Source organism: Bos grunniens, chromosome 15 (assembly GCF_055505025.1).
Source record: "Bos grunniens cultivar Pamir isolate PY7600 chromosome 15, Bosgru_T2T1.0, whole genome shotgun sequence".
NCBI lineage: Eukaryota > Metazoa > Chordata > Mammalia > Artiodactyla > Bovidae > Bos > Bos grunniens.
This window is the reverse complement of record NC_141179.1, coordinates 32588983-32615454: the sequence shown is the minus strand read 5'-3', so window position 1 is coordinate 32615454 and position 26472 is coordinate 32588983. Positions and strand designations below refer to the sequence as shown.

General features: G+C 49.4%; 1 protein-coding gene across 8 annotated transcripts in view; it reads right to left on the bottom strand.

Moving 5' to 3' along the window:
- SORL1 (sortilin related receptor 1) overlaps positions 1–24765 on the bottom strand; it is a 170560-nt gene extending 145795 nt beyond the window's left edge. The window contains exons 1-2 of one of the 8 annotated variants that reach the window (XM_086338350.1): positions 23945–24765; positions 6349–6465 (exon numbers count right to left, since the gene is read on the bottom strand). In XM_086338350.1, coding sequence (XP_086194476.1) covers positions 6349–6465; positions 23945–24220 — 393 coding nt within the window. In that variant the 5' untranslated portion in view covers positions 24221–24765. Of the gene's footprint in view, positions 1–6348; positions 6466–7041; positions 7328–8179; positions 8493–8568; positions 8794–9561; positions 9910–23664; positions 23819–23944 lie in introns of those variants that run through there. The other 7 variants (XM_086338353.1, XM_086338360.1, XM_086338356.1 and 4 more) reach the window with 7 other exon arrangements.
- Between the last annotated feature and the right edge of the window lie 1707 nt (positions 24766–26472).

The window sequence follows — 26472 nt, the reverse complement described above, 5'->3', positions numbered from 1 at the left end:
GTCACCTTCTCAGAGACACCAGTGTAATAATAAATTCATATCAGGGCAGCATTTTTCAGTAACAATACTCTTTTGTATGAGCTTCCTAGGTGGCTCAGTGGGTAAAGAATCCACCTGCAATGCAAAAGACAAAGGGGACGCAGATTTGATCCCTGGGTCAAGAAGATCACCTGGAAGAGGGCATGACAACCCACTCCAGTATTATTCCCAGAGAATCCCATGCACACAAGAGCCTGACAGTCTACAGTTCATGCGGTTGCAGAGTCAGACGCACCTGAAGCCACTGAGCATGCACACATGCACACTTTTTTGTATGCATCATCTCTCTGCATCTTTAAAAACCCTGTTGAATGAGTCTCTTTCCTGCCCTCCATGGACTTGGAACATAGCAGGTGCTCAGGGAAGATTTCTGGAATAAATAAGCGTCATTATAAACCACAGCATGAGTAAACACACGTGCTCCATAAATGAACAAGAGTGAAATGAATGGATCCTTAAGTGACCGAGAGAACTACTACTTCCTTATATAGGAGATAACAAAATCTAAGACTCCAAGAAATGAACCACGAGTCCAAGGTCAAGCTGCTTGAAAGTGACAAAACCAGGACAGGTTCCTTCCGGCCCAAGTCCCACTGACTTTCCACGCTCACAAGTCAGCCTTCTGGGTGAACGTCCTCCTCTGTCTCTCTGCTCAACAGAAAGAAAGGCACCAAAGCTACAGCCCAGGCAGTGGAAGGAACGCTGGATGGAGGGAGAAACACTACCTTGAACAAAACACAGGGCCTTCCCTGGATTCCCCAACACACCTCCCACTGGTGGTAGAGGTGCAACCACCCTCCGACCAAAACGCCCCTCCTTAACATTCTGGTCTGTAAGCAAACCACATCCCTTTGGGATTATACTAAACAGAAGTTACGACTGGGAATGCAAGGGTCCTTGCTATGCCTGCGGCTCTCAAACTGCTCATCAACCTTCCTTTCTCCAGGCTAACCAATTCCAACATGGTATTTTGATCCTATGCTCACAATTCTCATTCCTATTTGATCAAAGAATCAATAGGGCAAATGCAAGCTCGGGGCCATGCACAGCTATCCGCCTTCCTCCCAGAAGAAGGACCTGGAAGGACCTCCACCAGTTGTTCCGATAAGAAGACCAAGCAGGTTGATGGCCTCATAGCATCCACACTGCACCCCCGCTGCTACATTCTGGGTCGGGGGTCTTTTCCTCGTGGCAGCCCTAGTCTGCTGCCTGGCTCACTGCCCACAGTGAACTCCAGGTGTTGTAGGGCAAACTGCCCAGGCTCACTCACCTTGTGCTTCTACAGTCGGTTTTGCATCCAAACACAGGTTTCTGCCCTAATTCATCCTCTCTGGCCTTGAAGGGACACAATTCCCTAAGAATTAAAGCGAGGAAGGATTTTTTCTTTTCCAATTGAAGTATAGTTGATCTACAGTATTATACTAGTTTCGGGTGGACAACATCAGTTCAGTTCAGTTCAGTGGCTCAGTCGTGTCCGACTCTTTGTGACCCCATGAATTGCAGCACGCCAGGCCTCCCTGTCCATCACCATCTCCCGGAGTTCACTCAAACTCACGTCCATCGAGTCTGTGATGCTATCCAGCCATCTGTCATCCCCTTTTCCTCCTGCCCCCAACCCCTCCCAGCATCAGAGTCTTCTCCAATGAGTCAACTCTTCCCATGAGGTGGCCAAAGTACTAGAGTTTCAGCTTTAGCATCAGTCCTTCCAAAGAACATCCAGGACTGATCTCCCTTAGAATGGACTAGTTGGATCTCCTTGCAGTCCAAGGGACTCTCAAGAGTCTTCTCCAACACCACAGTTCAAAAGCATCAATTCTTCGGCGCTCAGCCTTCTTCACAGTCCAACTCTCACATCCATACATGACTACTGGAAAGACCACAGCCTTGACTACACCAATCTCTGTTGGCAAAGTAATGTCTCTGCTCTTCAATATGCTATCTAGGTTGGTCATAACATTTCTTCCAAGAAGTGTCTTTTAATTTCATGGCTGCAATCACCATCCACAGTGATTTTGCAGCCCAAAAAAATAAAGTCTGACACTGTTTCCACTGTTTCCCCATCTATTTCCCATGAAGTGATGGGACCAGATACCATGATCTTAGTTTTCTGAATATTGAGCTTTAAGCCAACGTTTTCACTCTCCTCTTTTACTTTCATCAAGAGGCTTTTGAGTTCCTCTTCACTTTCTGCCATAAGGGTGGTGTCATCTGCATATCTGAGGTTATTGATATTTCTCCCGGCAATCTTGATTCCAGCTTGTGTTTCTTCCAGCCCAGCATTTCTCATGATGTCCTCTGCACAGAAGTTAAATAAGCAGGGTGACAATATACAGCCTTGACGTACTCCTTTTCCTATTTGGAACCAGTCTGTTGTTCCATGTCCAATTCTAACTGTTGCTTCCTGACCTGCATATAGGTTTCTCAAGAGGCAGGTCAGGTGGTCTGGTATTCCCATCTCTTTCAGAATTTCCCACAGTTAGTGATTCCATATTTTTACAGATTATATTCCATGTAAAGTTATTACAAAATAATGGCTACATTTCCGTGTGCTGGACAATATACCTTTGTGGCTTTTTTACTTTATATATAGTGGTCTGTATCTCTCAATTCCATAACTAGTTTCTAAACTGCCAAAAGTTGCTAGTTAAATCAGTCTTACCTATAAAGATGGTCCTTTGAGGTGAACTTTTTAAAATTATTTCTCCTGTACATCCAAACTATATAATAAAAAGGAGGAGTAGGGGTAAGAGAAGAGTGGAAAAGGGAAGGGGAGGGGAAGAAGGGTTAAAACATCCAGAAAACATCTCCATGTCTGGTGCCGTTCTAAGTACTTGATACCAGTGCTTCTCCAACATGCCTACAATCCACCCCGCAGGACACAGGTCAAAATGCAAACCTCAGATTCAGGAAGTCCCAGGGTGAGAATTGAGATTCTGCATTTCCAACCACCCTCCAGAAAATCCCCATGCTGCCGATCAGCATACCACCCTTTGGGGAGCTAGATGTCACAAGGACGAAATCACAAGATTTCTCATTGATGGATGAGAAAACCAAGGGGAAGTGAAGGGTTTGGCTGAAGGTCAGACAGCTGATGAATGGTAGAGGATTCAAACCCACGCGCTCAGTTCCCAGAGCAGGGGCTCAGCTAGACACCGGCTCCCACAGGCTACCAAGTTCTGCGCTGTGGGCAAGTGAAGGTCCTGCTCCCCGGCCAGCCCCCGGGGGCAGCAGCTGCAATGCCACACAACTCTGGGTACAAGGGCAGTGATCCCCACCATTCCTGATGCCTGTGCCGGGTGATTCTGATCTTCTAGAGGACAATATCTCTGGAAACTTCTTTGGTCAAATTATGTGGCAACTGGGGGTTATTTGGTAAAATAGGTCAGAAAAATGCAGAAAAGAGAGGCAGGGACGATCAAGAAAAACACCACCTACGGTTTTCTTTCATCTCCAGACTTATCAACGGAAAAGAAGGGTCCTGCAGGAGCCATGCTTCACGGAATCACTGGCCACAAGTTCCCAGGATATTATTTTGTTTTTTTCTGCTTAAGAGCAAATATTCTGGGATTCCAACTTCCAGATCATCCCTTTTTTATACACTGAATATGTATGAGTTGGCCATTCTCCAACACTCCCACTGCTCCTGATCTGTATACATCCTTTACCTTCTGGACGCTGATGGGGCCCTGGGAACCATGCTTCCAGTCTTCAGAGAAAATTTAGATTGTTACTACTCTGGCACCACCTACTCCTGCCTCTGAGTCAGAATTTATTTTTGAATTAACTTTTCACATCAGACCATCTCAGTTTCATCTGCCAATTCTTTAATGCAGCTGATATACTGATGAGAGAAATCTCTGCCATCCTGATTTATTATCTCCAAGCATGAAGTTTCCTTCCCACTTAATCTTAGCGTACACTTCATTCCAGAATAGGTTCTTGTTTCAAATGTTCAATCAGTCCTTAGTAAGAATCACCCAAATATTTAGGCAGAGTGAGAAATAGGTTCGGATGCTCTTGATACTAAGTCATGTCCGACTCTTCTGCAACTCCATGGACTGGAGCCCTTGAGGCTCCCTCTGTCCGTAGGATTTCCCAGGCAAGGACACTGAGTGGGTTGACATTCCCTTCTCCCTTAGGTTTGGATAGACTGGCAATGTATGTAGGGTGACCCTTCTTCCTGGTTCATCCATGACTGAGGAACGGCCCAGGATGTAGGTCTTTCAGTGCTAAAGCCAATGCTGGTCACCCTGGCTACATTATATTCTCACACATTAAATACATGATCAGGTCGTAGCCCCAACCCTCCCACACACATGCTAAGGGACCCCATGCAAATCACTGAATGCCTCTGGGCTCCTGTTTGTCCAGCAAAACAGTAGAAAGATAGGTCTTCACCTATCTTAACAGAAATACTCTCTGGACAAAGAATTCTTAAAATAAACACCCTAAGGAGGATTTCTCAACACGGTAGGCCAGAGAGCTGCTGCCTGTGCTTAAAAGAGATGCCGCTGGATGGTGACCGTGCTGAACACAGCAGGCTAAAACTCTCTCGGGCCAACTGTCATCGATACACTGCAGTCTGTGCTTGCCAACCCTGATCAAATCTATAACTGGGCCAACCTCACAGCCCCGGACAAGCTCAGCCCTGCCCCACATCACTGCACCCAGACCAGCTGTCAGCTGCAGTGGCTTCCCACTACCACTGCTGGGCACCCACCCTGAGCCCAGTCACACATGGTTATGGCCAGTCCTTGGTCTGCCCTCTCCATCTGTGGCTGCCCCTACCTGAGCCACTGGAAAACAGTCCCTGGGGCACCTCTGGTCCCCGACCCTGGAGCACATCAAACCCAGATGGTGGACACAGAGCGAGGGGCCCCTCAGAGACCAAATCCAGGCTCCAGAATTACAAGCATGTCCGCTGGGCTGATGGGACAGGGCTAGCAAACTCTTCAGGAGTTTTTCCCTGGCCTGAGTGCAGAGTGACCCAAGCTCCACAGTGGGGTTTTCTGTCCACAGCCTCACCCTGTGGCCACATCAGACCCTGACCTGAGGTAGGCCCTGTTTCTCTTCCCCACAAGTGGTGGGGGTGGGGGTGGGCAGGGGTGTCTGGAGCGGGGGCTACAGACTGGGGACCCAAGGGCTCACTCTGGTCCTCATATATGTTTTACTTGGCCCACACAGGGTTTATAAAAACTACCCGTCAGCTGCCAACTTGTAAGACTCAGCAGTTTCTAGTAAAGATCCCCACCTCTGGAAAAAAAAAAAACACCTCACCTCTGAATTTCTCTCGAAAAATCAGATCCAGCTGCATGGCAACCAGAGCTGAGAGCTGATAACAACAGCCCAGAAGCTCCAAGTCCCTCCCACTTTCCAGAGTCTCTCGTAAACTGAGACCAAGAAGCAAGCATCCATCACCACGCACCATGTTCAAATCAACACAGGAGACTGTTTCTTGAACCTGCATCTCTATAGAAAGTGGGAGAACGAAATAATATCCCAGAAGGTTGCAGACTCCAAGAATGACGGAAGAGACCCTTCTTCCTCTTGGAGGTAAAGGGTGGTGTAAGCCTGGGGGCAGCTTCACCCCTGACCCTTACCTACAAGGCCCCTATAACAGGTCTTTGCGTGTGTGTTCCTTGGTCTAAAGTCTTCAAAGCACCTAGATGATTAAACATCATAAAGAGCCAACTGTGGAAATTAAAAGGATGAGCAATTCAGATTGAAGGACTCGCCCAACTGTAATGAGTTAGCAGAAATCAGCACAAGGAAAGACCAATTCGATTCCACCGGGCTCAGTTGCGATGGGCAGCTTTGCCCAGGAACACACTTCTGGCATTCTGCTGGGCAGATGCATGATCCAGATCACACCCTTGCTGTTGTTGTTGTTGTTTAGTTACTAAGTCGTATTTGACTCTTTGTGACCCCATGTACTGTAGCACCCAGGATCCTCTCTGCATGGGATTCTCCAGGCAAGAATACTGGAGTGGTTGCATCTCCTTCTCCAGCAGATCTTCCCCACCAAGGAATCAAACCCAGGTCTCCTGCATGGGCAGGCAGACTCTTACTGCTGAGCCACCTGGGAAGCCCCCGAGCACACCCTACCATTCCACAGAAGTCACCACACATCACATGGGTCTCACTGCAACCCTGAGTGCAGCATGCTGTGTTCAGCAAATTAGGGTTATATATGATTTTCCAGATTTCTCAATTACTTGATATTTTGCCTGGCATGATAATAACCCCAGTGGAGGAGAAACAGGCACCCTGGCACCTCAGAGGGACCGCCAGAGCAACAACAATACTCACGTCACTGCTCTTGGGCTTCGCCAGCGCCAGGCTGTCCCGGGCCAAGGCCACGATGACATTGCTCTTCTCGCCGGCCCAGTGGACCACCATCTGATTGTGGGAATCATTGAGACTAACCTGAAAGAGATCAAACCAACACAGGAATTAGGACCCAGGATGAGTGACGGCCATCACCATTCTGACTCTCAGGACTTCCCTGGTGGTCCAAACAATCACTCCTAAAGGAAATCAACCCTGAATATTCACTGGAAGGACCGATGCTGAAGTTGACGCTTCAATATTTTGGCCACCTGACGCAAACAGCCGACTCACTGGAAAAGACCCTGATGCTGGGAAACATGGAAGGCAGGAAGACAAGGGAATGACAGAGGACGAGATGGTTGGATGGCATCACTGACTCTAAGGACATGAGTTTGAGCTAACTCCAGGAGATGGCAGAGGACAGGGAAGCCTGGCGTGCTGCAGTCCACAGGGTCACAGAGTTGGACATGACCTAGTGATTGAACAAATAAAAGAAACAATGGTTTAGACTCTATGTTTCCACAGCAAGGGGTACAGATTCAATCCCTGGTCAGGGCCCTAAGATCCTGCAAGCCACACGGCATGGCCAATACAGAAAAGGAAAAAAAACAATAATAATAAAGCAAGACTCTCTCTCCCCAACTGTAACTCAGAAATGCCTAAGATGCTTACACCTGGAGCATGGGGCCAGGATGGCCTGTATTTCCCCCTCTGCTGACTCCACCAGATTCACTTTCTGAAGAAGAAACACTAGTCCTCTGCTATTTGATATTAGCCAGATTGCAAAAAAAAATATCATCTTCTCAGGCTCTCACTGGCATAACTAATAACTTGGGTTATTTTTGTCCTTTATGAAATCAATCTCTGGTTCCTCCCATCCTTACTCCACACGTGGGACATGCACTTGTCAGATTTGAAACCAAAACACTGAAGCACCTTCCTCATTTAAAAAAGGGCACAAGCCAGAAAGACCACATGCTTGCCAACCCCCGTCCATACTGGTTCTCTCTGGCCTACAGGTGATGTTGCTTATCCTTAGCTTGTAACAAGGAAGAACAAAGGAAAAACATCAGCTTTATTTAGTTATGAAGTATTCCAAGCAAGGAAATATCTTCCAGGACTCCACAGAAATGACCTTTGGCTTATTGCAAACAGTAGTTTCCAGGCTTCTGGATCTTATAAACCAGTAAAATGCAGATGAACTAGGCAGGCCAGCAGAGAGCTGGTTGGCCACCTCTATTTGGCCAGGTAAGGAAAAAACAAAACAGCCACTGTGCCAAGGGCATGGCTGGCTGGTCTCTGAATCTCCTGAGGACACAGCAGACTGTTGCCCAGGGTTTACGATGGGGCGTGGAGCCCACACGGCCCCGTTTTCCCTCCGTACCCACAGAATGCATTTAGGACCCCAGAGTCCCAGAGAAGAATGGGGCCATAGGACAGAAGGAGCCCGAACCCCCGAGGAGAAGTTCCTCCGCTCATCTTGAACTCCTAATCACGAAATGCATTCACCCCACTGAGCTCCTGGGACTCACCTATTATGTGGCCACCCCTCACCCAAGCAACAAGCTACCATCTAGAATCACTGTCATAGTTCAAAGCAAGGACGTTTTAACACTGAAAACTGAGGACAGAAAGACTCTCAGAACCAAGAACAGTTTTTTTATGAGAGGCTTTGCTTTATGGAAAGCTAACTCCATTCCTCTTATTTTTCCCATTTCACCCGTCACTGATGGACAGTTCAAGGGCTGGCATTCTGGCACACCATTTCACCCCTTTCGGGTGGGAACAGCCAACTGATGACCATACTCACAAAAATTCTGAGAGCTGGTGTGAACATTCAGGACAAACCCCCAAAATCCAGAGCAGGAGCAATGCCTGGGAGAAGCCTATTCCACCAGCCCCTTCAACCGTGGCTTGTCTCGGGCACATGGAAGAGACTAACCTTCTGGACCCCAAGGGGTCTCTATACAGTCCACCTGCACGCTTCCCCACCCCCCTCTCCACCTCCTGGACTGATGCAAAGGACACACTCGAGCTGATGGGCCCTCCCAGCTGTCTTCCCATCAAGGGTCTGAGCAGAAAACCCTCCACTCCCCTCCCCCACCACCCAGAGGGGCCTTCTCCTTTACCTTCCTCCTCCCCCCAACCCCACCGCCCACTCAAGATGCTCTCAGGAGTCCCAAGGGAGAAGGGAAACACCTGTGTCACCAACTTGGCTGACGGAACAACAAAGGAGCTAATCCTTCACCGCCCTGCTTCAGCTCTTAAACACCTGCATCTAATTTGATCCAGGATCCAGGCTCTTGGAAAATAGGTGAAATGAGGCCTCTTTAAAGGAAAAGATTTTTTTCTTTTAAGGAAAATACATCATTCCAAAACATTCTTTCTGACTTCCAGGGAGGTAAGTCCAGGCAAACATCGGCAGAGATGTGCAAAGAAAAAAAGAGAAATAAGTAAATTACTTAGCTTAGGGTATGCAAGGGCGAAAGCAACTAAGGGAATCACCACCAGCCACAGAGGCCTTCTCCCAGCCCACCCTCTCCCCCTCTCTCCTGCCGGCCCTCACCTCTGGGAAGAATTTGTAAGCATCTACAGATCAGAAGAAGCCCACCAGCGCAGGAGCCCAGGAATCTGGGCTAAAGGCCTTCTCCCTCCAAAACGTCCTCACCCTTAGAACCAGAGGGGAATAAATAGATGATTTATGCAAACATCAATACGATCAAGGATTTGGAGCCTGAAAAAAATCACTAAGTTCATCCAGGGTCTGGCATAAGAAAGCCCAGCAATGCTGCACTGGGGGCAACCTCCTAACAGCCCCTGAGGCAGGTTCCTAAGCAAATAACGCTCGGAACAGGTTACAAAGCCTACGGTGATCAGAGCGGGCTCGAGGTCTGAGCACAACTTGCTCAAGTCTTTCTGCTCGGGGGACATGAGATTTACGGGGCCCCTGAACCAATCCTAGGAGAGGTGAAGGGGTAAGAGCAGCACAAAGGGGGCACCTGAACATCCAAGGGCTTTCTGACAAAGGAAGCTGAGAAGGCGAGCTTGCTGAAACACCTTTAAAAAAAAAGAAAAGATTTTATTAAATGTCCCTTTCATTCCTAACAGCAGACTGTAAAAGGGCAGCACAGTGGAGAGAAAAAAAAATCTCAGGCAAGGAACAGCTTGTCCGAGGGCCACCAGACAACTCACACGAACAGCCCAGTGCCTTCCCTCGGCTAGACGTCAGCATGGGCACCTCCTGGTCAGATGAGTAACTCTCCAGGGAGCCGCCGGCCTGGCTGAGGCTGACCCCACCGCACCCCACGTGCATATTCCCCCAGCAAAGAGCAGAGTCAGCTGCGGGAGTCCACCACCAGGCAGGCTGAGCATGTTTATTAAGGCAAAGACGTCATGGTGCTCTCTGGTCTCGCTTTCCTCCTCTCCATTTCCCCTTGGCGTTCGTTCTCCCGGCTCCTCCCCAGAAAGGGAAGAGGTCAAAGCAAGCTGTCCATGAAAAGTGACCAGGCAACCAGAGGTCCACAGTAGCCCCTTCTCCTTCCCCTGTGATCATAGTACCCACAGGTGTCCAGGCTGGATCCCCCACTGTGTGGCTGGTTGCTGGCTTGCTGAGGTCCTTTTCCATCCCCAGGGACTTCCTCCTGGCCTCAGCCCCTAAGATTCCCCCATGCCCAACCCTCTGGGTGCAGCTGCAGGCTTCCCTACATCCCGCTCACTCCTCTCAGCCTTGCTCCCTGGGTCCCACAGACCACATGAAGAAGGGTGGGCACACAGGGCCCCGGGGAGACGCTGATCTGGGAGGGAGTGAGGGCGAGTGGGAGGGTGGCTTTTCCAGAACGTAACCTTGATGTGCAGTCAGTTGTAACTACCACCCCGGGGCGTGAACAACCTTCCCTCTCCCATCTCCAGCTCACAGGGTATAGCTGGCGCTTGATAAATGAGCCACAATTAATTGGGGCCGTAAAAAGCAGCGGGGAGGGAGCCCTGCGCCTCCCCTCAGAAGGCGAACAGGGAAATCGCAAGCCACAGAGGTCTGGGCACAGAGGAACTGCCTCATGAACAACAAAGAGCATGGTGCGTGGGGTTCAGGCCTCTGCTAAGATCACAGGCAGGTCGTTAAGAGTCAAGATGGCCCCCGAGAGGTCTCCTGGTTCGGGATCCCACACCCAGAGAGCTGAAAATCAGCAATCCCAGAGAAACCCCTGACCTACTGATGCAGAACCCTCTGAGTGGAGTCCAGGAATCAGTATTTTTTAAAGACATACCCCTGGTGTCTCCAATGCAGCTTATTTCAGGAACAATGAATCTAGTTCATTCCCCTTTCTCTGGCAGAAACTGGGGCTTAAATGACAGTGGCTAGAAGGAGCGCTCTTTTTCTGCAGGTTTGTCTTTGGGTATCTTGCATGCATGCTCAGTCACTCAGTCATGTTTGACTCTTTGCGACCCTATGGGCTGTAGCTCGCTGGGCTTCTCTGTCCATGGGATTCTCCAGACAAGAATACTGGGGTGGGTTGCCATGCCCTTCTCCAAGGGATCTTCCCAACCCAGGGATCGAACCCACATCTACATCTCCTGCATTGGCAAGTGAGTTCTTTATCACTGCGCCACCTTGGGTATCTTGGATAGTTGTTAAAACTGTATGATCTACTGATATATGCCCCAACGTGGACAAACCTCAGAAACAATATGTTAACTGAAGGAAGCCAAACACAAAAGGTCACATATTACATGATCCCATTTATATAAAATATCCAGAACAGGTAAATCCATAGAGACAGCCTGGTGGTGGTTGCTAGGAGCTAGGGGGAGCAGGGAATAGGTAGTAGCTGTTTAACGGGGAAGAGGTTTTACTCTGGATGAAAATGGTTTGGAACCAGAGAGAGGTAGTGGCTGCACAGCACTGTGAATGGACAAAATGCCACCAAATTGAATCCTTCCCTTTAAAATGGTTACTCTCACGTTACATGAATTTCACCTCCATTTTTTCAAAAGCCTCTGTCTATGACCTGCAAAGAACATCACACTTCTCAAGTGCTGATTCAATACCTAAGAGCTCCCACTCATAAGAAATGCTCCTTTCTTCTCATGTCAAGCCTTCATGCTACTGAAATATGCAGCTCAAGTGAGTCATAGAGGAGGCAGGCTGAGGAGTGGGTCTCTGGCCAAGGCAATCCTTCAAAATGCTGTCAGCGGCATCTGCAAAGCCACACCATCCTCACAGGCCTGCTCCCTGCTCCCTGGTTCCTGGCTGGACAAATCGCCAGAGGCTCAGGACTAGCATCCACTTCCAAACTCACAACAATCATCTCAGTCTCCAGGCAGACCCGGATGCTCCAAAGAGGTTATGTGTTTTGCTTCATTATTCAGAGAGGGGGAAGACGCCGGGGCCGCCCAAGCCCCAGGCTCTGGCTTATTATAAATAGAAGGAGGATGAATAAACTGTATAAACTACTTGTTGTGTGAAGGCAGGGCTCATTTATATGCCCCAAGGCCCCAAAGGGACTAGGTATCCTTTGAGGCTCCTCAGTCACTTCTCACCTGTCAGTCCCCAGAACACTTCTGGAGGAAATCAGAGTGACAAGTCTGATGAGTAGTAAGACATTTACAATAAAACCCACCAAGATCTGTACAGTCATTGAGTCTTACTCAAAAAGACGGGGGCCCCTTAATGGAATAGGTCTGACACCGCCTTCATTCATTTCTTCCTCCATTACATCTCTCAAATAGGTCAAACGCGAAGATCAGGATGTCCCAGACACCCACGGCCAGTCGTCCTCACCACTCCTACACAGCTTCTTCCCAGAACACAGGACGAGGAGGACAAATAAGGCAGTCTGGCTCATTCCTCTGCCTCACCAGCAGTGAAATACACAGAAGCATTTTAAAAATTCTACAGTGAAGTATAAAGCAAATATCGTGTCCTTCAACTCCGAGGACAGAGGCAGCTGCTAAATCCTCGGACTGCAGGACAGGCCTGAGGAAACCAAAGCCAGACACCCGAGGTCCGAGAATAACAAGGCTCCTCCAGCCGTCCGTTTGCATGACCTAAATGCTGGTTATGCAAATCAGCCCTCCGTGTCCCCTTTCGAGACCGTGTCCCCACTATATTTAGTAAGCTCATTTTCCTCCCTGGACGCTCCACCTCAGAAGGAGAGCTGAAATCTAGTTTAATTGCTCCCTGCAGAGAAGCCCTATCCTGGCCTCTCATCTGACTTTTCTCAGTGATGCTTCAGCCAGAGAACTCATTAACTACTTCACTGATCAGCACGGGCTGCCCATTTCACAGACCAGGAAACAAAGGGAGAATGACCTCGAACTAAAAACTTAGCATTTCTCTATATCTCCTTAACTAGAGTCATGAGTGGTCTTTAGATTACTTATATGCCTCGTCCTGACTTACAGTATCAGTTCAAAGAGACTTTATTTCTGATAGATCTTTGGCAAGCAGAATCCACCCACTGTTGACCTCTACCTGCCACTCCCTCCTGGGGAAGCCCACTTTGTCATTTAGCAAATAGCCAGCTCTGCTGTTCTGGGAGGGCTCCCTGTAAAAAAAAAAGAACCTGTGAAAAATCTCTTTGTCATGAAAATAATCGCCCCTTAATTCACCAGCTGGCAAGTAAGAAAAAAAGAAAATATCCAGGCCAGAAGAAACCTCGGGGAACATGTAAACCATCTTCCACACCGTGCAGATGGGGTTAAACCCAAAGATTTAGAGCTGGGGTTTCCATCCATCTGCCTTAAAACTCGGGGGCGCAGAGCACTGAGAGCACAGCAAGCCCCTCACTGGCTGCTGGACACCTTGAGCCAGTGTTGGTCACTCAGTCGTGTCTGACTCTTTGCGACCCCCTGTAGCCTGCCAGGCTCCTCTGTCCATGGAATTCTCCAGGCAAGAATACTGGAGTGGGTTGCCATTCCTTTCTCCAGAGGATCTTCCAGACTTAGGAATTGAACTTGTGTCTCCTGCACTGCAGGTGGATTCTTCACCATCTGAGCCACCAGGGAAGCCCAGAACTAGGACCAGCCTTAAATTAGGATTCACCTCCGTAGGATGGTTCCAGAGTATCCCCTTTCCTTGACTCTCCTCTTCGGCTCTACGGCTTCACCATAAATAGCCCCCCACCTCATTCATTAAGTACTTATTGAGCACTTGCTGCATATCAGATACCACGAGAGGTGTTGAGAAAACAACAGACTTCTAGGTCTTGCCTTGTGGCTCTCAAATCATTAGGGGAAACAAACATTAAAGAGTTAATTTCATGAATAATGCTTACAGTTGTCAAATGGGTGGAGGGCATAACCAAGTGCAGGGTGCACTGAAGACAGGACCCCCAGTGGCACCAAAAGGATGAAGAGGAAGGAGTCCTGGCAAAGAGGATGCGGAACAGAGAAGAGAGATTGAGAAACTGAGAGGAAGAACAGGGCGAAAGCCAAGGACTAGGGGGGACCCGCAACTTGACAAGTTTGAAAAGTTAAAAGAAAATTCATGGAGCCAGAAGAGCCAAGGAGAGGGTGGAATTATACGAGACCTCTTGGCTTTTAAAGGGGAACAAAAGAGACCGCAGCCACTGGACCCCTGGCTGAAAGCAAGGCCCTCAACATTTACAAAAGGCAAAGACCGTAAAGTTGAGACAAATCAGAGACTTGGGTTTGAATCTTGGTCTCTACGATTGACCAGCTGTACAGCTCTGGGGACGTCCCTTTGCCTTTTGGAGCCTCAAGATACTCATCTGTGAAATGAGCAGAATAATAAGGCTGTAAGATGCGTGACACCACAGAACCAGTGGAAAGTTATACTTTAAACCACCCCCTCCATAACAGCAACAACCACACAATTCAGGGTCTCTATGACCGCCAGAAAGGCAGGGACATCCATCTGCCCACCAGCCCATCCACAGAAGGTGCCTGGGGATGCTTTTGCTTTCTTACCGAAGGAGGGAAAATTCACTGTATAGACATGAATTGGAGAAGCTCTGCAGGGCAAAAGGTATTCTTTGGCAAACTGCATTTCTTAGGGATGTCAAAACGTGGAAAGACAAACTTATGACAAAATAAAAATATGTGCTGTTTTTTTTAAATGTATGAATGCCTTTCATTAAGACTTAGTCTTTAACAGTGATCCTGCTACCAATCCTCCCTAGGAAAGAAAGAAAGGCTTCTTTTCATATTGCTAAAATAATAATAAGGCTTGCCTTACTAATTTTACAGGACAGCTTTAAGATTCAAATGAGATGATATCCATGAATATATTTCATAAACTTCGAAATGCTGAAACATGTCCTCTTGTTACCGGTATGGTCTTTATACCAAAATAAACCATTCTTCACAAAATGGCAACACATAGGCAACTAATGTGACATTGCAGGGGACATGGATTTGATTCCTGATCTGGGGAGATTGCATGTGCCGCGAGGCAACTAAGCCCATGGGCCACAACTGCTGAACCCGAGCACCCTAGAGCCTGTGCTCTGCAACGAGAAGCCAGTGCCACACAACTAGAGAGCGGCCCCGCTCGCCACAACTAGTGAGAGCCCTCTCACAGCAGCAAAGACTCAGCGCAGCCAAAAATAAAAATAATAAACCAATAAAATGTTTAAAAACTACTGTGCGCATGACCAGGTTTGGAACACTGAGGCCTAAGAGTGGGAAGCAATGACATACCTACCCTGATGAGACACTGCATGTCTGGATCAAGCTCAGAAGCCAAGCATGGCCAAGCCCTGCATTCCAGCAGCCTTCCCCTCACTCCACGCATTCCAGCAGCCTTCCCCTCACTCCACACCTGAGATCCGCAACCTGTGGAAACCCAAGTTCCAGCTCCCAAAGCTCCAAGGAACCAACGCAGACATGACACTGATTTCTAGCACTTTCCTCGCCCCAAGAGTAAAGCATTTACATTACATGCCAGAACCAAATGCCTCAAGACCTCACCTCACGTGAATGCTAAGTCACTTCAGTCGTGACCAACTCTTTGCACTCCCATGGACTGTAGCCCACCAGGCTCCTCTGTCCATGGGATTCTCCAGGCAACGATACTAGAGTGCGTTGCAGTGCCCTCCTCCAGGGGGTCTTCCCGGCCCAGGGATTGAACCCATGTCTCCTTCAGCTCCTGCATTGCAGGTGGATTCTTTACCGCTGAACCACCAGGAAAGCCTGACCTCACCTTGCTGCTGCTGCTACTGCTGCTAAGTTGCTTCAGTCGTGTCTGACTCTGTGCAACCCCATAGACGGCAGCCCACCAGGATCCCTGTCCCTGGGATTCTCTAGGCAAAGAACACTGGAGTGGGTTGCCATTTCCTTCTCCAATGCATGAAAGTGAAAAGTGAAAGGAAAGTCGCTCAGTTGTGTCTGACTCTTCGTGACCCTATGGACTGCAGCCTACCAGGGTCCTCCGCCCATGGGATTTTCCAGGCAAGAGTACTGGAGTGGGGTGCCATTGCCTTCTCTGCCTCCTTGCTGTGGGCTTAAACCCCACAGAAAGGCTGACCTCTCAGTCACATGAGATGTCTCTGGTACCAGGAGGGCAAGCAGAAGCCGCTGGGGCAACTCCCCACCCTCAGCTTAACTCCCTAACCCTGTGATAACAGCCCTTTCTCCTCCACCCAGCTCTCCACATCCACTGCTGAATTCTTCCCTCTCAAGGACGGAGGAGGCCTCATCTCTGCAGGAACCCCGGCATCACCTCCAGCAGCAGCTCGCCTTGCCAAATCCAGCGAACCGTGAGCATGGTTAACTACAGGATATTTTTTTTAAAGAACTCCTCAGTTGAGAGAACTTCAGGGAACTAAATATATACAGATGAGGTAAGTCATAGGTACACAGTCTCATGTTACTTGATTAATTGAGCACAGGTTTAAAACATTTCAAGTCTGTTCCACACCCTCCCCCAGCCTCACAGCCCCTCACTCATCTCTGTCTGCTGCTGTCCCCACCCTCTGCCATCGGCAGGGTCCTCTGGGGGGGACCCTGGCGCAGGTCTTGTCCCCAGGCCCCTGGGGTAGACCCACATGGAAGTGTCTTGCCTGTGTCTTCTGGGCTAACAGAGAAACAGGGTCCTTTCTATCTGGGCCCTTCCCCCATGTATGGCTCATCTCGGAGGCACCCACATGAGGTTCTCGGGAGAGGGTCCCTAAACTGGCCTTAGTCCCAGCATTGTTTTTAACCCCCACCCCTCCAAACTCCAACACATCATCCTAGCTTCTCCCCATTTCTTCTGGGCACAGAGGTTTCCTGCGAGTGAGAAATTTCACCCTGACACTGTTCGGCTCCTCAGCCCATCAAAGTAAGCTGGCTCTCACCTCAGTCCCAACTGACACATTACAATCTCCATTCACCCCACTCACGGGCTCAAACCCTCACTTATTTTATTTCCGAAGCACCCCATCCACCTTCCCCGCTTTGATCCAGTGCTTTGGGGGCAGAGGGTTTCTGCTCAACAGAATAGTCTCTTTTCTAAATAAAAGAAGCAATGTTGCTTACCTTCCTCACTTAAAAAAAGGAAAGGAACAATAAATCACATGGTGGCCCCTACAAGGCACAAAATACGGATGATATAAGCACATCTTTTTATTGCTCTTGTCTACCACTCCGATGTGGGATGCAATCACATCAGCCTGCCTTTCTGAGAATTCGTAGCAGTGTTTTTAATCTAATTCAGGGCACTGGAGATAAATCATAGTGAAGGGTCCTGATTTGCTGAGTTGAGTGGAGGCAGCAGCAGCGACAGGCAGGGTTAGAGGGCGGGGACCGGGGTAGGGGGGTTCCCACCCAGGCCATGATGAAGACTGCACGCTCGATGTTTGTCTTTGTGCTGGCCTGCAGGGCTGCAGGGATGAAGACAGACCTGACTGCATTGGGGCACAACAAGGCGAGTCCGGGACGTAGAGGGCAGAGGTGGGGAGGTGGCCCCCAGTTCAGGCATCATTACTGCTTTCTTGGCTCAACAGATGGGTAGGGCCTGCACACCAGCCAGGGCCATGTGGGCTGCTGTGTGGGCAAAGCCACAGCAAAAGCGAAGACACACGGGTCCGCCTTCAGCGCCCAGGTCCCCAGTGGGAGGAAGCATCTGCACACAGGCTGCCGCTAAGGTGAACAGGACACCCAGGGCACCCTCCAGCACAGCCGGCTGCCGCACCCCTACCACGGAAAGAAAAGCCAGGGTCTCCTGACACTCTCCCTGGCAGCCAGCAGCCACCAAAGCCTCAGGTTCAGACAGCAGCCCTCAACCCTCGCTTTCCTTCCCCTGCTCATGGTGGAAACAAAGACAAGCCTAGCAGTGCCTACAGCTGCTCCCTGGGTGAGGCAGCGACCACAGTGGGAAAGGGAACCACACACCACCCGGGAAAGCTATGCTGTCCGTGGGCCACATGCAGCCATTCAAACTTAAATTTAACTTGATTAAAATTCAACGAAAGGAAAATAACTTCAATTCTTCGGTCATCCTAACCACATTTCAAGCGCTCAACCCCCACAGACGGCTCATGGACACCCTGACCAGCTCAGATACAGAATATTTCCATCATGGCAAGAAGACCCATCAAGGAGACCTGACATGAGGCCAAGAAGATAAAGTCTTCCGGCTCCTGGCTGGTAGCAGTGACATGACCATGGATGTTACCATTATGATTGACAGTTACCCAGTAGACAACAGAATTTTGTAATTATTTTTTAACTCCCTGTTGGGGTCCTCGCTGCAAGAGTTAAGTCACTTATGAGGTCCTATTTTATGGAACCCACCCCAAAATGCTCAATGCATGCCTCATATGACAATAAAAAAACTTAGGGTTTCACAATAACATGGGATGAAACCCAAATCTCGATCATGATCAGCAGCCCACCTGCCTTCTCTGATTTATAGCACCATCAGCCACTTCAATGCTAGAAGGCTGCCCATGCCACTTCTTCGAAGGCCCAAGGTCCACAGGTCAATAAACCAATAAATTAGGTCGAAATTAACTGTGGCTCATTTTAAACTGAGGGAAATTGATTTTTGCATCTACGTGGTTGGACTGAATATGCCATATGCCGACGGATTCTGGCCTGAGAATGCACACGAAGGTTCTGTACTCGACAAAGAGGACAGCTCAGCCCTGCAGCCCAGACCACTTCTGCTGAAATACTGATCCCTGAATATTCAAACCAAAATGCAGCGAGTTCTCCTTTCCTTTCCATCATACCCAAACCTAAAAAAAAGATGGAGGAAAGGTTATTATAATACCTCAGCTTTAATATATTTCTGTGCAGTCAACTCTCAAATTATCTGCATCTGAATTATTGTCAAAATTTCTAAACTCCAAACTGGCTTTCCCTAACACATGTATGCCAGCTGTTTGCTTATCAACTGCTCAAAGAATACAAGCTCATTTTAATATGCACCTAAGCAAACTTTAATTAGGAAGGTAAACAGATGCTTTAAAAGACTAAATAAACAAATAGCAAAGGCAAATAAGCTATTTTGGGGGTTACCCGCTCTCCAGATTATTTGCAAGCTCCTGTGTCTGTCCATTACAGCTGACAGTATGACGCTCAGCTCCATGGATCCCTGGCCCTGGGATTAAACAATGACACTACAAAGATGGCAGTCATCTCTTAAGGAGGAAAATCCAAAATATGACAAATGAAATGTTCCTACAACATCCATCTTTTGCTTGGGGATGCTCATTGCTGTTAGAATCTGCCTCCCTGGATCCCAGCTCTCAAAGCAATTTATTAAGCATACTATTAACTCCACTTTACAGAATTTAAAGAAAACATTCTCCAAAAGAAAATGAGTTAAAGCCAAGACCCACGATCTCTGTATTCTGTTGCTCTCACACACGTGAGCGCCACATCTCCAGGGAACTGCCCTCCAGCACCTTTCAAATGACAAGGCTACAGAATGCTGTTCTCCTGGCCTCGGCCCACAGGAAGCCTCCAAGTGGAATAGTATTTTCTACCCTGGCCTGGAGTAAAAGTACAATCCATTTTATACTACGACACTTCAGGTAACTCCCCTCCTATTGCCATAAATATACTTTGGAGCTAATGTCATTAGTGATGGTATTAGGGGCTACGATGAGAGAAAGCCTTTCAAGTTTCATGTCCATATGTTATATATACATAGAACGTTTTTGGAAGGACACACAAAAAAACTGATGACCGTGGGTGTCCACTGGGAAGGGACACCAGGGGAATGGGGACACAGGAGGGAAGGAATTGTACATCTCACTATATACTCTTCTGAACAAATACTGTTTTGCAAACACACGTTACCTGCTGACGGCTAAATAAACAGACTGGATGGCTTGTCATTTCACCCCTTTCATTCTCCATCTCCTCGCTCCTCTTCCATGTCCCTTTTCCTCCCATTTATTCCACCTCTCGAAGCCTCCATCAAGGCTTGCCCCTAGACAGGCAAGCTGTTAAACAGTGGCCAGAGACCGAGCCAAGAACTGTGCCCAAGACAAGATGCCAAGCAAGACCAGGAAGTCTTTCAAGGTCACACCCTTTATCAAGCCAACCCAACACACTAAGGAACTCTTCAGCTATGTAGAAGCCAACCTGACACCACAAAGGCTTTGCCTTCTCATCTTTTGGAAGCATACAGGTCAAATGTCCTAACTTCAGAATCAACCAGCCAATTCTTTCCCAAGCAAGTGTATCATACAAGAATCTACCTCAAAGAGATCTAAAGCTACAGTCTTCCATCCCCCAAAGGAGGCTCTTTGTCTTGGGTCCTTGTACTGTAACAGACACTTTATTTTCAGTCTCAAATCAGGACACTGAATACTCCCTGGCCTCTAAAAAGCAGGAATTATGAAGAGAGAGCTCATTGGAAGGAAAATAAACCTGTAAATCCTGTTAGGCTTTGCGCTTCATTCCAAAGGCTTTTTCCCCAAAACAATACCATTAGCATTACCATGATAGCCCTAAAAGGGAGCATTCTGCACAACAGAATTGCAGCTCTTCATTCAAAATAAACCCCCAGAAAAGCACAGGAAAATCAGGGCTCCCTAACCCACATTCTGAGCCAACTCATTTCCACTCTCCATTTGTGGGCTCACCATAGTCCTCCTTATAAATACCTTTTCTATAACTTGGATGTGCTTCCTACCCTCCAGGCCTTTCACCTTCCAGGTGGGCAGCGGGTCCACGAATATTCATTAAGGGCCTCCCAAGTGCCAGGGACACGGAGGAGAGGCTTGATCCATGCCCTCAAGGAGCAAACTAGGAGATGAAACACCAACACAAGCAGTGAGAACACAAGACAGTCGGTGCTGGAACCAAGCTCAAAAGAACTCTTCCCACCAGAGCCTGGGAATACTGAGAGACATTCCTTGGATGGTGAAAAATGGAATAGAGGTTTTGCAGACAAACAGAGAAACAGGGGAAGAATATTGGAGGCAGAGGAAAAAGCAGGTGGCACAGAGGCATGGAGTGGACATGAAATCAGGAAGAAATCCAGTGTGGCAAGAATGTTGGAATCCCCCTTCTTGGATCTGGCCTGTTTTAGAAGAGGCACAACAGCTAAACCTAGTTTACTCCAAAGGTTAGCAGCACCAAGGAAAAGAATGACACTGACTCCAACACAGGGCTCTTTCTCAGATGCAAAAGCCCTCTGACTCCCCTCCCTGAAGCTGGCAGCCTGAACATCACCCCGAGGGTCTTTTTCCATCAGGCAGCTTCTGCTTCTAGCCCCGATCTGTGGTGCCCAGCATCCCCTCAAATGCACTCAAAGGTTAGAGGATGAGAAGCTGCAGAGTGTCTGAGCCCACTGACCCTTTATCACTTCATCTCCCACACCTTCCATGTCAAACAACCCACTCACACCCCACCAGAGAGTTGTGGCTGGTTTATCACGTCCCTGCTTCCTTGACCCTGTCTGGTACATTTCCATGCCTGTACATTTATTTGCATCTGCTTTATCTGCTCCTTAAATTCTAAATTTTCTGAAAGCAGTGATGAAAACTCCCCCTGCCCCTTCATTTGCACTCCATCCCTACATAGAATATACTGAATTCAACTGACACTACTGAAAAACTTAAAGTGTGGGGGTTGGGGGGAGTATTTATACTCTCACTTTAGTGAGAACTGGCTTAAGGCTAGAAGCAGAATGTGTTAGTTGCTCAGTCGAGTCTGACTCTTTGTGACCCCATGGACTGTAGCAGGCCAGGCTCCTCTGTCCCTGGAATTCTCCAGGCATTAATACTGGAGTGGTAGGTAGCCATTTCCCTCTCCAGGGGATCTTCCCAACCCAGGGATCAAACCCCAGTCTCCTGCATTGCAGGCAGATTCTTTACTATCTGAGCCATCAAGGATCTAATTTATAGTCTGCATCCTGACCCTTTTGAGAGTGAACACAGCACTTTTCATATCCAACAGGGACAACTTCTAAACCAGGTCTGTCCCAGGGGAAAAAAGAGGCCAATGGTCATCTTTACTAGAAAGATCCTTCCAAAGAGTCCCGAGGCCCTTCAGAGCTGCAAGACGGACAGGCCAAACCCCTTCAGCTCGATTCCTGCGCTTGGGGTCTGAAGGGTCTGCACCAGACAGTGCTTGTAGCAGAAAGCCCAGGAAGTCCTTCCTTCAATCTAACTCAGACCCTTACAGAGTCAAGTTAATCCCACTTTTATTAACCCCAGGGCAACCAAGAACAAACACACAGGGAGGCAGCCTCGGAGAAGACGAAACACTGCTCTGGGTCCTTACCCTTGATAGGAATTCCTCATTAAGAGTTCCACAGCTAGTTCTCCATCCTTCCACGGAAACAAATTCAATCTGGCTGACTCAGAAATATGAAAGCCGAAGGTTTTTTAGTCACTCCTAAGGAGAACACAGTTTAACTTGTCCCCAAATCTCCAGGAGCTTTTACAAATGGCAACTGCGTGCGTATTTTTGCCACCAGGAAGTTCTTCTGGCAGCCCAATCTATATTTGTGGGGGACCTGAGATCCAGAAGGGATCGTCTTCCGTTGCTCCCCATTCCCAGCCCCCAGAAAGCTGACTCAAGTCCACAAGAGAGCTGGGCTGATGGGAAGATTCAGTGAACAAGGGAGCCTCTCTCTCGCCCTCCCCCATCCTCCATCAGGATGCTGGTGTCCCTGTGGAGAGCAAGGACCCTGCTGACTTCTTTCACTAATACAAAAAAGAAGTTTCAGAAGGGAGTGGAGAGAGCAACAAGGATCTGGACCCTCGGGGAACCCACACAGGCAAGTTCCAGCAGCCCACGCCAACCAGCCATTGTATGCCCACTGGCACATGCTCTTGCCTTAGGGCTGGTGGTGGATGGAAGTTAAATGCTCCCATCCTCGAACCTCCATCCCAAGCCCCTTTCTTACCAATACATTTTTCTTTAGAAAGAAGTTATTTAAGAAGCACTGTATAAAGAGTGAGTGACTATTTGATCTCTCAAAGATCACTGAGACAATGCAGACAAAAACTAAAGAGCCAGCAACCCTGCCCCACATGACCTTGGGCTAGTCACTTCACCTTTCCTGGCTCTGGTGGCTTCGTCATCAAAATGACACAATAGGGAGAGATGGTTTATAATGTTCTTCCGGCTCCAAACGTTGAACATTAAACTCTGTATATTTCCTGAAGAAATGGCTAAAGGAAAATCAGCGAAGAGATGCAGAATTCAGACCAATCTTTTAATTTCTACTTTGAAGGGAACATTTTGACTCGAGAAATCACGTAATTGACCACCTCCACTGTTTCCACTTCCTTTCCCCCACCGACCTGCCAGCTTTGTTAATGTCAATCTCAACCACAGGACTGTAAGTCTCATGAGGCAATAACATGGACAAATTAATTTTGCCAACACTGATTCTAGCCCACAAACTTGGTTTGCAATTGCCAGCAGTAAGTCCGGCCATAAAAGTGAAATTCATGTTCCTCATGATCTAATAAGCCCATTGCCTGAAGAAATAAATCATCTACTGAATAATAATACCTACCAAACTCCTGCAGTTTTTCAAATCCCCAAGTGTCATGAGAGAGATTCCTGTCCAACATAAAATCAGTATTTTGAAAGGGGTAGGATGGATAGAACCTCACCCCGCCCCCCATCACCACCAAAATAAGAATTCAGCCCTTACACACACACACCTCTTGTTTGACTATATACCCAGAGTCAAGATTTCAGGTTTGCCCACCTTAATTGTGGTTTAAAACGGTAAGTGCGGAAACCCCCTCCTCTGACTGTTCTGGGTAAACGTACAGCAACTGCAGGGTGCTCGCCTCCACTGCTAACTGATGATACAAGAAAGAAAGCCCGTTTGCTATCTACACGTAAAATGAAGCTGCACCCTTCCGATACCTGCCAGAAACTCCACCGGAGAGCACACAGCCTGGGGGAAACAGTGCACCCCACGAGTGCCCTGGAATCCGTTTGCTAAAATCGGCAGGAAGAAGGAAAGATCAAGGCGATTCAAGTGCTGACGGTTGTACTCCTGCGTGCGGAGGGGAGAAAAACAAACGCCAGCCGGGAAGTCCCCAGCGGTGCCTGCACCTGGAGGCGACAGCTAAGGATGGATGCGGGGGTGCGGCGGCGCAGGGAGAAGAGAGAGCCAGAGGGAAGGCGGGGGCCGACCGCTCACCTGTCCGTACACCTGGATGGGCTCCTGCTGCAGGGCAGCGCTCCGTCTCCTCCGGAGCGGCTTCTCGTCCGCCCCCCGGGGCGCCCCGCGCGCCCCCAGCCGCAGTTCGAACGGGTCGCCCCGCACCACGAGGAAGCCACGGTCCTGGGGCCCAGGCGCGCGGCCCCCGGGCAGCGTCTGGGGCCAGATCTGACCGACAGCCCCAGGGGGCAACAGCGCGATCAGGACGAAGAGGAAGGGGAGTCGCGACTCCCTCCTGCTGCTCCGTGTCGCCATGTTCGGGCGAACGCGACCGCAGGTGGCGCCGCCGCCAGGAGAGAATGTGCAGCGCGAGGCCGGGACGCCGGCCGGGCCGGGGCCGCGCGCGCCGCTCCCGGGGCTCCAGGCCGCCCCGCTGCGCCAGCCGCCGCCGCCGGGTCCCGCTCGGCTCGGCGCGGCGCCGTCACGTGGGACGCTCGCCGCCGCGGCCCCTTCGCGCACTTTCTCCGCCGCGGCCCCTCCCCCGCGCGGCGATGGGGAAGTCAAGGCAGCGGGCGCGCGGCCCGGGCCCCGGGCGGGCGCTCTTTGTCGCCCGTGTGCCCTGCGGCAACTGGGAGTCGCGTGGGGCTCGCCGGTCCTCCCTGGAGTTCTCGCCTCCTCTGCCAGGTCGTGCCGAGGTCGCCCTCAACCTCGGCCAGTCTCCTTTCCCGACTGCACAGCCCCGGGTGCCGCCACACGACCACCTCGTCCGCCCCCTGTCGCATCCCCACCTCGAGGGAGCGTGGGGAGTCCGAGGAAATTAGCGCGGAGAACGCGGCGGGCACGTTCGAGTCCAGATGAGCCCGCCCCCATGGTGCAACTCACAGTTTCAATTACTCTGGGCACCAAACTACTGTTGCTCGAACTAAACTGCCCCTGCCCGGAACACAGTAAATGTATTCCTGGCACAGAGGCCTTAAAAACAAGGATAGTCAGACAAGAGACTCGCCACACCTGAACAGTCACCCAGTTAGTTACACAGTGGTTCCTTGCACACACAAGAGCTGCGCGGGACACACGGCCCCAGCACAGTGGCTTCCTTGTGACCCTCGCCTGGGTGACCGAGCACCGAACCATCCTACCTAAGCCCCCAAACTTGCACACACACCCCAGCCCCTGCAGCCCACAGCCAACACTGTTACAAGTCCTCTTCCCAGGGTGGAGGAGGCAGACACCGGAGAGTGGGGAGGACACATTTTAAATTAACCCTACATGCAGCTGGAGGATCCAAGACCTTGTTCAAAGCACAAGGAGATAAACGGTACGGGGACGGGGGGGTGGGGAGACAAACCCAAGGTCAATATTTGTCTGCAGGTTTGTGGGAGCCGCCAAGGCCTATCCTCTCTTTCATTTTATGTTTCGCTGTGCTCTGGACTCAGACCCTGGTTCTTGATAAGACAGAGGAAGCAGGGCTGAAGGAGAGACTTCAGGAGTTTCGTGCAAGCCCTTGAGAGGCTGAGAGGAAGGAGAGGATGGTCATTTCAGTGCCCGCTAAATGCTCCTGGTCCTCAGTTCAGTTCAGTTCAGTCGCTCAGTTGTGTCCGACTCTGCGACTCCATGAATCGCAGCACACCAGGCCTCCCTGTTCATCACCAACTCCTGGAGTTCACTCAAACTCACGTCCATCGGGTCGGTGATGCCATCCAGCCATCTCATCCTCTTTTGTCCCCTTCTCCTCCTGCCCCCAATCCCTCCCAGCATCAGAGTCTTTTCCAATGAGTCAACTCTTCACATGAGGTGGCCAAAGTACTGGAGTTTCAGCTTTAGCATCATTCCTTCCAAGGAAATCCCAGGGCTGATCTCCTTCAGAATGGACTGGTTGGATCTCCTTGCAGTCCAAGGGACTCTCAAGAGTCTTCTCCAACACCACAGTTCAAAAGCATCAATTCTTCGGCGCTCAGCTTTCTTCACAGGCCAACTCTCACATCCATACATGACCACTGGAAATACCATAGCCTTGACTAGACAGACCTTTGTTGGCAAAGTAATATCTCTGCTTTTGAATATGCTATCTAGGTTGGTCATAACTGTCCTTCCAAGGAGTAAGCGTCTTTTAATTTCATGGCTGCAGTCACCATCTGCAGTGATTTTGGAGCCCAAAAAAATAAAGTCTGACACTGTTTCCACTGTTTGCCCTTTTGGACTCTCCAGTTAGCTTAGCTCACCCTCTTCCCCTACCTAGCATCACCCTTGGGGACAACCCACCCAAAGAGGGACAGCCTTTCCTTGCCTCCCTAAATCCAGTCTTCTACCCCCTCTCATACCCCATGCCAGACTCTCTGGGGACCTGGGTCAGATTCTTTAGTCCCCAGCTTCCTCTCACCCCTTCCTTTCTCCCCCCAGTCTTTCTATCCATCTCACCATAATCATAGAACCACTTAGTTCTCCCCCACCAAACAAATCACCGATCCTCTGGGAAAGCCACGGATCCACTATCAGCTCCAACTCCCCATCTGGACCAGCACTGTCTGGTCAGTATCACCTGACCAGGCATGGACCACTCTGTGGCC